The 13,718-nt window shown below is 48.3% G+C and overlaps 1 protein-coding gene across 9 annotated transcripts in view; it reads right to left on the bottom strand.

Annotated features, from left to right (window-relative positions):
* Window positions 1–13,718, bottom strand: part of CHD6 (chromodomain helicase DNA binding protein 6) — a 160,023-nt gene that overhangs the window by 7,478 nt on the left and 138,827 nt on the right. For 8 of the 9 annotated variants that reach the window (XM_029070846.2, XM_029070843.2, XM_039912840.1 and 5 more), the window contains 5 exons: window positions 9,916–10,067; window positions 8,376–8,582; window positions 5,919–6,371; window positions 3,193–3,384; window positions 1,471–1,590 (listed from right to left, as the gene is read on the bottom strand). In XM_029070846.2, the coding sequence (XP_028926679.1) occupies window positions 1,471–1,590; window positions 3,193–3,384; window positions 5,919–6,371; window positions 8,376–8,582; window positions 9,916–10,067 (1,124 nt within the window). The remainder of the gene's footprint in view (window positions 1–1,470; window positions 1,591–3,192; window positions 3,385–5,918; window positions 6,372–8,375; window positions 8,583–9,915; window positions 10,068–13,718) is intronic. The other variant, XM_039912841.1, reaches the window with a different exon arrangement.

Raw genomic sequence — 13,718 nt, 5'->3', positions numbered from 1 at the left:
TCAACTGTATCAGCAAAACCAGCCTGCCTTGGTACTCATGATTCCTGATCCTATTTTCCATCCGTTTTTACACATGAATTGCGTACAACTATATTTGTGGATTGTACACTGCTTCACCAAATCAGCCAGTGTTTGTCACAGAGTAAGCACTTAAATACTATTTAAAAAAGGCACTAAAACAGCTCTCACACTCACTAATTAATCCCTCTTCTCCCAGTACATCCCAGCTCTCACTCTTCATTCCACTCAAGCAAAACCGCTCGCTGTACCTCGCTCTTCTCTGCCCAACTCTAACCCTTTGTTCACACGTTCCGCCAAGCCTACCACTCCCTCCCACCTTCAAAGCTCTTCTGAAATCACACTCCTCTAAGAGATCTTCCCTAATTCATCTCTTAGATTTACTATCATACTCTTACTTACTTCATCTAAATTTAGACGAAGACCGCCTTCTTCTAAATGTGTCCCCTTTTCCTTCTTCTTACTAGTTAGATAGTGTAGCATCTGTTTTCCCCCTGCTGGATTGTAAGCTCTCTGAGGGGCCGGGATCATGTCTACTGGCTCCATTATACTCCTAATAATTTGTAATAATTATGGAATTTAAGCACTATGTGCCAGGGACAGCACACCCAACTGAGTGACGGGGAAAAATTGGCCTGACTAGGGAAAGGGAAAAACATCGGCTGTGGTAAAATGGACAAAAATCTCTGGACTGTGAGCTATTGCCATTCTGGTCAGTCATCATCCTATTACGTACAAGTTGCACGCATGTTACCAAGGGATACATCATACAAGGATGGGGAAATACTCGTCTCACTTTGTTTTGGCCGGATTTACTAACCAGCGGAGTCTTGTTTGGGGCTTTACTATTTCAGAGGGAAACCAGAGAAGGTATAGAGGAGAGAACTGAGAATTATTAAAAGGGAACTTGGATTGTTCATGAGTAAAAGTTACGGAGATGCTGTATGTGGAGAGCTCTGTGGACACTTAATCCTCCGAAAAGATAAAAGGTGACTTTAAAGACCCGTAAGACGGAGGGAGATTTATCGTTTGCCTGGGAGTCCCATGGCTCAGTGGAAAGCGCCTGGGCTTCGGAGTCAGAGGTCATGAGTTCGACTCCCAGCTCTGCCACTTGTCAGCTGTGTGACTGTGGGCAAGTCACTTAACTTCTCTGTGCCTCAGTTCCCTCATCTGTAAAATGGGGATTAAAAGTGTGTGAGCCCCACGTGAGACAACCTAATTACCCTGCATCTCCCCCAGCGCTTAGAACAGTGCTCGGCACTTAGTAAGCGCTTAACAAATACCAACATTATTATTATTATTATTATATGCTGATTCCAGTGGTTTGAGTCAAACTCCCAGACTTGCTCATTCTAGGTCTCGGATGGGAGAGTTTCCCATCAGGGCGGAAAAGGCCCTGAAGAGCCAAAGTGTGTGTGTATGTTTGAATGCACTGATTTTCCTCTCCCTTACCCGTCGTCCTGTCTCTTTATGGCCCACAGGCACCCTCTCTTCTGCACTCAGTGAGCTGATGTCCAATTTGCCGGGCTCCTTACAACGCTGCCTCCTCTGCTTCGGCTTGTCCGAAAAATTCTAGGGAGCAAAAGTGGAGAGCAAATGTTAAGACAGCGTGAAAAGCCCCTGGCTCGGGGAAAGCTGGTTACTTTCCAAATGCAAGTGGAACTTTATACACACTTCAAATGAAGTCAATGAAAATCTACATCCAAGCATCTCTCAGACTTGTCCCAAAGTCATACTTGGTCTTGGGAAGGGGTTGAGATTACTTCCTCGATCCAAATTCCCCGCTAAGGGTTAGAGTGAGGTTTAGTCAATAAAGGATTAACTTCCAGCTGTGCATTTTGTTCGGGAAGCCTCAGATAGAAAACAGTGTTGGCAGGGTTAAACCATGTCTCTTCCTGAATAATCCCTAGTTACACAAGAAACCAGGTGCACAGCTCTTGTTATTTTTCTCCAGGAGTTCCTGTCTCCACTTTCCGGGAATGGGCATTCGGCTGCTGGAGCTGCCTCCACTGTGTCTCAGCCAGGCTCGCCACACAAAGATAATTGTGGTATTGGTTAAGGACTTACTATGTGCCAAACACTGCACTACAAGCTGTGATAGATACCACATCATCCAGTCCCACATGGGGCTTGCATTCTAAGTAGGAGGCAGCACAGGTTTTGAATCCCCATTCTGCAGGTGAGGGAAGTGAGACACAGAGAAGTGAAGTGACTTGCCCGAGGAGACCACAGCTGAAAATCCACCCAGAGGAACAGAGAGGCAGCATGGCCCATTGGCTAGCACCCAGCTCAGCACCTAAGAATCTGAGGCATCCTCTTCATACCCTGGAGCTCAAACACACCTGGTAGGATCACTTGGGGGAGGAGGCTGGGGCCACTATTTACCCTTGCTTTCCACACACCGAGGTTTCCCCACGGTATCCCGGAGGTACGGTGAAAGGGTGCCGATTGGGTGGGAGACAGTTTAATTTTCTATTATGCCCTCCACCTTCATGCATTTTACAAACCACCCCAAAACTTCATACTCACCCCACTCAGGTACTTTTACTCTACAGCTTCCCCTCTCTGTAATTTAGTCTGTCTTCCCCACTAGACTGTAAGATCCTTGAAGGTAGGGATCATACCCGCCAACTCTATTACACTTGCTCAAGCACTTTTTTATGGTATTTGTTAAGCACTTACTATGTGGCAGGCACTGTACTAAGCTCTGGGGTAGATACAAGCTAATCACGTTGGACACCGTCCAGGTCCTAGTTGGGACTCACTGTCTTAATCCCCATTTTACAGTGGAGGAAATTGAGGCACAGAGAAGTGAAATGACTTGCCCAAGGTCACAGAGCAGACAAGTTCCAGGCCCATGCTCTATCCACTACCCGACACTGCTTAAGTGCTATGTGCTTACTAAATACCAAACTATCAGCTCATCGTGGGCAGGGAATGTGTCTGTTTATTGTGCTAGTGAATTCAGTAAGCAATCAATAAATAAAATTGTCTGACTAACCGACTGGCTGAAACACAAAATTCCTTTAGTGACACCCACAGGCCCAATAGTAATGACATTCCCGGGGCAGCCGGCCTGCTGTGCCGCCTCCGGTGGTAATGGGATGCCCTCTGGGCTGTGTGACTCTGTCCCCCTGGACATCCGCCCGTGATTATACCGACGCTTAAACTTACAGTCCCAAAGCCAGGAACTTCTATTGTGTAGTCGGACTGTTGCCTCAGCCAGTCGAGGAGGCTTTTGTTGGGGCCGGCTTTTTCCGCCGGGACGCTGGCAGCGGGGCCCGTCTGCGGGCTTGAGGTAGCGGGTATTGGCCCGTCCGGGTGGATGGTGCACGGGGCAGGCTGCGTCTGATCTTCTTGAACCTCCTGAGGAGAACCAGAAAACAAGAGCGGTTAACCCGTGGGGATGCTGTTGGGAGAGGGACGTCGATCCATCGATCGTATTTACTGAGCGCTTACTGTATGCGACCACTGAAACTAAGCGCTTGGGAGAGTATAATACACCAGAGTTGGTAAAACCGTCCCCTGTGCAAATGTTTACGGGGGAGACACATCAATATAAATAAATTATGGACACGGACATAAGTGCTGTGGGGCTAAGAGAAGGGGTGAACAAAGGGGAGTCGATCCAAGTCCAAGACAACACAGAATGGGAGTGGGGAAAAGAGGATATATGAGGGTTAAGTCAGGAAGACCTCGTTGGAGGAGATGTACCTTCATTAAGGCTTTAAAGAAGAGGGGAGAAATTATTGTCTGATACGAAGAGGGGGAGGGGAGGCCAGAGGCAGGATGGGGGGCGCAAGTCGGCGGCGAGAGCAGATGAGATCGAGGTACAGTGAGTAGGTTGGCATTAGAGGATCGAAGTGTGCGGGCTGGGCTGTAATAGGAGAGCAGCGGGGTGAGGTATGAGAGGGCAAAATGAGTGCTCTGAAGTTGACGGTGAGTAGTTTCTGTTTGATGCGGAGTAGGTGGGCCACCACTGGAGGTCTTGAGGAGTGAGGAAAACACGGACCAAACGCTTATTTAGAAAAATGATCTGGGTGGCAGAGTGATGTATGGACTGGAGTCGGGAGAGGCAGGAGGCAGGGAGGTCAGTAATGAGGCTGATAAAGTAATCAAGGAAAGATGCTTGGACAAATGCTTGAATTTACGTGGTAGCAGTTTGGATGGAGGGGGTGGTGGATTTAGCGATTTTGTGAAGGTTGAGCCATTAGGATTAGTGACAGATTGAATATTTGGGTTGAATTACAGAGATAAGTCACGGATTACATCAAGGTTATGGGCTTGTAAAACAGGAAGGATAGTGGTACTGTCTACAGTGACAGAAAAATCATGGGGAGGACAGGGTTTGGGTGGGAAGATAAGGAGTTCTGTTTTGGAAATGTTAAGTCTGAGGTGTCGGCAAAACATCCAAGCAGAGACGTCTTGAAGGCAGGAGGAAATGTGAGTCTGCAGCGAGGGAGAGAGATCAGGACTGGAGATGGAGATTTGCGTATCGTCTGCCTAGAGGTGGTAGTTGAAGCCACGGGAGCGAATGAGTTCTCCGAGGGAGCGGATGCAGATGGAGAATAGAAGGGAACCCAGAACTGAACCTTGAAGGACACCCACAGTTACGGGCTGGGAGACAGAGGAGGAGCCCATGAAGGGCACTGAGAATGAGCGGCTAGAGAGATAGGGCCAAAAGTGGACTATGTCGGCAAAACCGAGGCTGGACAGTGTTTCCAGGAGAAGGGTGTGGTCGAAAGTGTGAAGGCAGTTGAGAGGTCGAGGAGGATTCAGATGGAGTAGAGGCTTTTGGATTTGGCAAGAAGATGATCATTTGTGAGCTCTGAGAGGGCGGTTTTCTATGGCACGAAGGGGACGGAAGCCAGATCGGAGAGAGTCAAGGAGAGAATCTTGAGACAGCGGGTGCAGACAACTCGCTCGAGGAAGTCTGAAGAGGGATGGACGTTAGAACACAACTTTGGAGTGGGGCTGCGGTCCCTTGGAGACTTCTGGAACTAGGCTTGCTGGGTAGGGCTCACCGGAGAGAACCCTGGAGTCTTTCAAATCAGGAACGAGACCGGAATCGCGCAGCTGCAAAATGGGAATTCCTTACCTCTTCTCTTTCCCGCTTAGATTTTGAGCCCCAAGTGGGGACTTGCTTAACTTGTATTTAGTACAGTGCTTAGCACATAAGTGCGTGCTTAACTAATACTACATTTCCCCAATCACAATTCTGATGACTTTTTGCAGGGGGACAGGTCCCCTTCCTCTGTACTAGAAAAAAATCCTATTAATTCCTCAGGGAAGGGCCCTGAAACATTCACTGCTGGAAGACGAAGAACTCCCAGTTCCACCTCCAGGGACCAGCTTTTCAAACCTCCTCTGGCTTGGGGTCTGGTCTGTCATCTGACTGATGGGAAATTCAGAAATGGGCTATTTCGCTCCAGTGGCCGAAGTGGCTTTGGGAACTGAATCAGGCTCCTTATCGCCACCCGCTCTTGGCCATGCCCCCCCAGAAGTAAATGCAGATGCGTGCATTTCCCTCCCTAAAAGGGAGAGGCTCTTGATCTACTTCTCCACTTCAAGGAACGGGATGCGCAACCTTCTGTATGTGAATTTATCTCAAGTTTTCGGCACTATTCCTTAAACCGTAAGCTCGATGTGGGTAGGAAACGTGTCGCCCAACTCTCCTGAGAGCTTAGTACGGTGCTCTTTAGTACGGTGCTCTTTAATCAATCAATCGGACGCAAAGCACTGTACGAAGTGCTGGGGAGAGTGGGAGAGAGTGGACTTGATAGAGACGTCCGCTGCCCACAACGAGTTTACGGTCCAGAGGGACAGTGAGCGCCTGATAAATGCCATTGATGAGGAGGAGGAGGATGATGTTCTTTCGATGGAGAAAACGGGGTACCCACCAAAATCCCGGCCTGCAGCGATCGCTCCTTCAGGAAGATGAGATCCATTCCTCCTTCTACGTTTTTTCTCCTCCCGCGTCGTCTCCGCGAGGCGGCGTCGTCCCTCCGGAGGCTTCCGTTGACGATCTGCCCAGTGACGGGGTGGATCAGCCCGGCCTGCAGGATCCCGGACAGGTCCATGCCCAGGGATCCTGGGAGGGTGCCGACGGCCCCGATCTTGGGAGTGCTGGTGGTTCCCGGGAAGGGCGGGGGTGGCCCCGGGGACCCGTCCTGGGTGCAGGAGAGGTCTAGGGCCGTTTCCCCTCGCCAGCCGTTGAGCACGACGGGCTGGTGGGCGTGCGGGGTGGGAAACGGTTCCAGGCTCCGTGACTTCGCGTCCCTGTCCAGCTCAAACTCGTACGGCCGCCTGGGCTTCTGTTCCTCCTTGGTGAACATGGGAGCCAGGAAGCTCTCCTGTGGGCCCCAAATGGAGATCCAAGTGAATACTTGTCGCGTTAACATTTCTCACGCTCCCGGCGTCCAGAGGCCATTTCTAAGTGCTTAGTTCAGTGCTCTGCACAGAGTAACGCTCAATAAATACTCCCGGTTGGTTGACTGATGAGCCCCCGCCACGGCCTAGCCGTACCCTAGACGTCTTCTAGTCCGGAAGCTCGTTGTACTCAATCATATTCATGAGTGCTACTGTAGGCAGAGCACATGTACTAAGTGCTGGAGAATACAATACAATAATAAGCACATCCCTGCCCACAACGAGCTTACTGTCTAGAGGACTGAGCACAGTCTTGACAGGGAAATGTGTCTGCCAACTCGGTTGTATAGTATTCTCCCAAGCACTTAGTACAGTGCTCTGCACACAGAAAGAGCTAATAAATACCACAGATTGATCGCGACTGATTGATTGATTCTCTAGGGTGGCAAATAGCCACGGCAAACCTGGCCGAAGATAGAAGAAGATGCACAAGAAAGAAGACGATACCAGCAGTACGGCCCCCGGTGGAAAGGACATAGGTTCTAATCTGGCCCCTGCTACTTGTGTGCTCGGTGATGTTTGGGGCAAGCCATTTCACTTTCTTTCTGCCTCAGTCTACTCAATCTGTAAAATGGGGATCCCGATGCCTGTTCTCCATCCTACTTAGATATGAACTCCATGTGGGCCAGGGGACTGTTTTTCCAACCTTGTATCTACCCAGTGCTTGCACTTCGTAACACTTAGAAAGACCACACTCACTGTTATTGTCGAGAAGCAGCAATGTCCTAATGGAAAGAGTACAGTATGGGAGTCAGAGGACCTGGGTTCTAATCCCAGCTCCGCCACTTGTCTGCTGGGTGACCCTGGGCGAGTCACTTCTCTGTACCGCAATTTCCTCTTCTGCAAAATGGGGGTTCAATACTTGTTCTCCCTCCTAATCAGACTGTGAGCCCCATGTGGGACCTGATTATCTTGTGTCTACCCATTGCTTAGTACAGCAGTGCTTGGCACACAGTAAGCACTTAACAAACACCATTAATTATTTGTTAGGAAACTAGAAAGAAGCATCTAGGCTGGAACGACAGAAGCCTCAGAAACATGAGCAAAAGTTTAGACTGTCTCAGAAAGGGAATCAACAGGACTGTGGTGGACTTAAGTGTTCAGCAGGACTGTAAGCTCCTTGTGGGCAGGGGAGTGCATTATTTGCTTGTTTCGTATTTTTCAACCCACTAAGTTCCATGCACAGCACCCAGTGGGTTAGTAAATATTATTACTCCTGCTAGTAGTAATGAGAATGAAACACGAATGAAAATCTTAGGCAGAAAAGAATCTTTCCGACAACAAAGGGCCATTGGTTGGTTGCGTAAGGGGGGCAGTAATTCATGCTAGTTGTGATACCACGATTCCCAAATGCACATCTTTTCCGGTTTGTCCCAATTAGCCATAAATGAACGGGGTAGATCGTGAAGAGGTAAGGAAGAGGGTCTGGCAGGTGGAAAAAGGAATGGGTCTGGGATCCCAAGGAGCCTTCCCTGACTAAGCCCTCATTTCATCTTCTTCCACTCCCTTCCGAGCTGCCCTTGCACTGGGATTGGCTCCTTTTATTCTCCCCTACCTCAGCCCCGCAACTCTTCCCTCTACACGTAAACTCGTTATGGGAAGGGAGCAAGTGCTAATTCTGTTGTACTGTACTCTCCCAAGCCCTGAGTACAGTGTTCCGCATACAGAAAGCACTCAATAAATACCATTGATGGATTAAAAAAATACCATTATGTACACATCCATAATTTCTTTATATTAATGTCTGTCTCCCCCTCTGGGCTTCAAGCTCGCTGTGAGGGGCGTAAAGCGTCTACCAACTGCCATACTGTACTCTACTCTCCCAAGCGCTTAGCACATTACTCCGCATAAGGTAAACTCTCAATAAATACGACCGATTGTGTCCAATGAGCCTCAACCCACGGTGGAGCTGTGCCCTGTGTCCTCACCTTCTGGATCTGGGCAACTAAGGTGCCGTTGCTGAAGCCGGGGTTGGGTGCTTTGGGATCAGGGAGGCTGTTCCGGACGGCCCCGCCGCTCATTATCACCGGGGCGGGCAACGTGCTCGGAGGTTCGTACTGCTGGGTGGACGAAGGCCACTTGCCCTTCAAGACCGCATGGCAGATGTTATCGAGGCGGTTAATTATAACTCGGTCCTGCAAACAGAAACAGGCAGCTGAAGGGACAGATCCCTAACCATGGCCCTAGCTAGACATCCAGCATGGCCTAGGGAGAAGGGCACAGGCCTGGGAGTCAGAGATGGTGGGTTCTAATCCCCACTCCATCACTTACTTGTCTGCTGTGAGATCTTGGGCAAGTGACTTCACTTCTCTGTGCCTCGGTTCCCTCATCAGTAAAATGGGGATTAAGACTGTGAGCCCCAGGTGGGGCAGGGACTGTGTCCAACCTGTTTATCTTGCGTCTACCCCATCTCTTAGTACGTTGCTTGGCAAAGAATAAGCGCTTAACAAATGCCACGATTAACGACTCAAGCTGGGTTTTGATTAAATTCAGGTTTGCAGGCTCCACCACTTGTCACTTCACTTCTCTGTGCCTCAATTTCCTCATCTGTAAAATGAGGATTAAGACTGTGGGCCCCATGTGGGACAAGGACTGTGTCCAACCTGATTAGCTTGTCTCTATCCCAGCGTTAGGTATAGTACCGGGCACAAAGTAAGCGCTCAACCAATTATTAATGATCCAAGCTGTGGTTTTGATTAAGCTTTAAGTATAGGTTCGCAGTGACTTCTTTAACAGGAAGATTTACCTCTGCAAATGTGCCCCTGCACTTTGACTACTCCCCATTTTCAAACATCTCCCCGCTCCAACCCACATCACTTTAAAACTGGAGTCCTTTAAGGCCTTTTTAAAAGAGCAGAATCATAAAGGCCACTACACACACTCACATGGAAATACTGATTATGCAATGCAGAGATTATTCCTTAAAAAAAACCCCCAAAAAACACTAGTGGGTAGGTTTAAGCCATGAAACCCTTTATAGAGCACTGTCTCTGGGGGAGGTCAGCAGCCTCTAGTTAGACTGGGGAGGAGATTTCAGGAAGCTGCCAGATGCTGAGGGTGGGGTGGACACAGGATAAGCGCGGTGGGCCCCCTGTGAACCCCGGCAACCGTGGATGCATCCTGACCTGGCCAAAAGAGTGTGTGCTTTTTTGGGGGGCAATGTCACGTGACATCTTTTCAGCTACTCCTGAAAACTTGCTCCAGGTCTGGGGGAACTCTGCTGAACGCTGATGGGACACAGGTTGACTTATTCTGAACTGTGATTGCTTTGGGGTGCAGGACGGCGGAAGGAGGGCAATATAAAATGTAGACTGTCTCTAGACTGTAATCTCATTGTGGGCAGGGAATGTGTCTACCAACTCTGTTGTACTGTACTCTCCCAAGCACTTAGTAACAGTGCTCTGCACACAGTAAGCACTCAAAACATAGCCTGGACTGACTGTTTATGAGATCTGGAGGGCAAAGTACCTTGGGCCACTCGGAGAAGGAATAGAGCGTTTTCTCCTGGAGAAGCTGAGCGATCGTGGGTGCTCTGCCGTCGTTAAAGTCGTCCCCGATGTCTCCTGCAATCCCGGAAGTGGAGCTTTTACTTTCTTCTTCCAAATATTTCCCTGGGAAATCTGGGAAAAATCCAAAGGTACAGTCATTTGGGCAGGGAGTGCGGGGGGAGGTAGCCTCCTGTCCCATGAGTTCACGACGTCTGTCCTGTCCCTTCGTGGAAACAGCGTGTTCTGCTTGAGTCTCCAGTACATTGAAATAACATTGAATACTGTGAGCATTCATAAATGCTCATCCATTTTAAAGTTAACGACAGTTAGGGTTGAGTTTTTTCATGGAACGAGAACAGGCCTCGAGGCGAGATGAAAAAACACAAACCCAGTAGGCACGCATATAGTCTCAAATGTGGATACATTAGCCTGGGCATGCGGGAAGGGATAAAAGGACTTTCATATCTGGTACAGGTGACGATGGAAAATCTGACATTGTGTTTTAATGAACGGACTTTACCGGAGCACGAGATCCCTGAATGAAAATCTTTGGATGGCATAAAAATGCAGTGAAGCTGACACTGATGAGGAGGGAAAGAGGTCCAAAAGGCCCCTGACATGGAAGGACAAGGTGGTAAAATGGACAGAATTCATATAAGAAATGGTGCAAAGACACTTTAGTCGGTTACATTGATTTCCGACGCAAACAGACCGAAATTGCAATTCATTCTCTCAAGCTTCGGGTAGGAGTAGTTTATCGTCAACATGAAATGGATCTTGAAAGATCCACTTACCAGTAATGACAGGGAATATGAGCAGAGAGATGACAGATCCCAAGACAGGATAATTTGTGGACATCTTTTCTCTGTGAAATGACAAGCAACACTTGTCCTTTGAAATGCGGGGACATCACGCTGACTGAGCAACAAGTGTCAAAATGAATGGCGGAGGCATTTAAACCTTCAGTTTAGTCTGAAAATTTCTACTAAACATGCCCTGCAAACAGCATTAGCCCCGTCCACGGCCATACACATTTCATGAGGGCTAAAGGTCTAAGGAAATATGGCACTCTCAGACTCATGTGACTAACAGGCTCTTTGAAGAGTTCCATGTCCCTTGGAAGGTTCTTCCCTTCTCAACAGATTTTTGCCCACCAGATACAAAATAATGATAATAATAATAATATTTAAGGGTTTACTGTGTACCAAGCACTGCACTAAGTTGTGGAGTACTTACATTTGGATCGGTGACCTTTGGGCATTTGAAATTCACCCCACCCTCAGGCCCACAGCACTTAGGTACATATCTATAAATTACATATTACAAGTTATCTTTGTATACAACTGTCTGGCTCTCCCTCTAGACTGTGAGCTCGTTGAGGGTCGGGAATATGTCTACCAATTCTACTGTACTGAGGTCTCCCAAGCGCTTAGTACTGTGCTCTGCACATAGTAAGCGCTCAGATTCCAGTGACGATGATGATGGTGAAGATGATAGGTGATGGGATAGAAACAAGATCACCATGTTGGACATAGTTCCTGTTCCCCATGGGGCTCAGTCTCAGTAAGAGGGAGAATAGGTCTTTAATTCATCCCCATTTTAGAGATGAGGTAACCGAAGCACCGACTATTAAATGACCTGCCAAAGGTCAGTCAGCAGGCAAGCTGCAGAGCTGGGATTAGAACTTTCAGGGTTCTTTTGACTAGGCTACATTATTATAGGGTAGAATCTGCCTTTCAATTTTCCTGGAGAACCAAACTGGCTTTCCTCTGACTTTGAGTCGGCTGAAATCCCCGTTCCTGGTTATTCCCACATCCTTTGCTGGACATGGAGATTCCATGTCCCCAAACTTGAAGAGCCGAAATATTTTTAGAGCTCTAACCTGACCCCTTTTCATTTGACTTCTACCCCTATCCAACTCAATTCAAAGAAATCTCTGGATTTATGGAACACCCCTGGAGAAATCTTCCCTTTTTTAAGCCTGCCTTTTTTTTTTTTAAACTTATCCTGCCTCTCCAAAGTCTTCACAGGCTCTGCTCTGTCTCCCTGCCTCACCTCTCCCTTCTGATATGCCGCTGTGGACTGGCCCTCCTGTCTTCCCTTTAAATCTCACGGTTTACTCATTCCTGCTGATTGCCCTGAAAACTCCTGAAGTTTTGCCCTTGCCCTGCAAATTCTGTGGGATGAATGGAGAAAGAGGAAGTTACCCATTTCCTTGTCCCTTCTCACAATGCTCTGCTGCCCTGCAGCCACTGCTCCTGGGCTCTGCAATCCGTGCAGTGGTCCTGCCATCCCAGGGAAGCGAGACATTACTGGGTGTCATGGGGCACGGGATCCCGGTGGGCACCCAGAGGAGTAGCTCAAGTTGTTTAGGTGAAATGAGGCAGAAACCTGGCACTATGAGAGACTGGTTTTGCCACACAGAATATCTAAGCATGTTACCCTACCAGGGATTGCCAATGCTTGGTAGACTTCTTGATACCCTTTCCCTGAACTTCTCTTGAATTTCCCTTGCACCAGAGACAATATCTGCCATTCCATATTGTAGCCTGAAGCTCCATTCTGGGAGCACTGCCAGGGGTTCCCTATAGCTACTGATGTACTGCCTTTGTTTTGGAAGTTAGCAGCTACTCTGGAAATCATGCGGCTTTTTTTTTGTGGTGGAAAAACCCAAGGAGACCCCTAAGCAGTCATCCTCTTCCCTGCAGGAAAACTAGAGATTCCAAACGTTTTACCAAACTTGGTAAATGAGTGTCTGTCTCTGTCTCTCTCCTCTTTGGGTTTCAAAGATGGCACTATGGGTGACAGCGGGATTTCCTTTTAAGGGTTGACTGTTGATACTGAAGATGCCCCAGGCTTCCCTGCTGCCCGACACCATTTTCATTTCTGCTCCAGGTGCTGATCACCTAGAAGAGTCTATCAGAACGTGTCAAATTCAAGAATTCCTTTGCAGATGAAGAGGCAATGGGGTCATGTTTTAGCACCTCTGGTTTAAAAATGCCAGCAAAAGGTTGCTACCTTTAGGATTTGCCCAAGATGTGTCTGCAACCTTGCCCTGAATCAGAATGTTTCAAGCTGCCCGCATAGCTCTGGACAAGGACTGGACTTGTTTCCTTTCAAAGCTACATCTACAAAGCTGTCAAAAAAAATATCAATAAAATGCACGAAGCAAAAGAAAACAGGAACTTTATCTCAGGAACTTCTGCTCCGTTACATGAGGAAGCTCTGTCCCCTCCCGTCTCCTTAGAGGGTAGGAACCGGTGCGTAGGACAGGGAGATTGGGGCTGCCCCCGCCAGGGACTACAAATGAAGCCCACCTGAACTCCCCCAGTTCTTGAGCAAGGCCTGGACATCAAAGGACGTTCCTGGGAAGTTTGGGATCAAGCACACTCAATTTCCAGATCTCGTCTCCCCCTGCTTGCCAAGCTGAGAATGATCGACTCCTGAGGAACTCCCTTTGGCGCCATCCCCAAATTCCACATGCCCACCTCCTAGGTTGGCACTTGGTAAGTATTCTTGGTGTATAATCTTTTAATCAAGGTGAGGGATGGCCTAAAGCCTGCTCTTTCAGACTCCTGAGGAATTTGTTTGGCCCCGCTGAATCATGACTCTGGCTTCTCCTGACATAGAATTAGGGCAGAAAGTTAATAATAATAATAATAATGTTGGTATTTGTTAAGCGCTTACTATGTGCCGAGCACTGTTCTAAGCGCTGGGGTAAACACAGGGGAATCAGGTTGTCCCACGTGGGGCTCACAGTCTTAATCCCCATTTTACAGATGA

This window comes from Ornithorhynchus anatinus, chromosome 8, assembly GCF_004115215.2.
Source record: "Ornithorhynchus anatinus isolate Pmale09 chromosome 8, mOrnAna1.pri.v4, whole genome shotgun sequence".
NCBI classification, from domain to species: domain Eukaryota; kingdom Metazoa; phylum Chordata; class Mammalia; order Monotremata; family Ornithorhynchidae; genus Ornithorhynchus; species Ornithorhynchus anatinus.
Note: the sequence above shows the minus strand (reverse complement) of the source record. Positions and strands in the feature narration are given on the sequence as shown.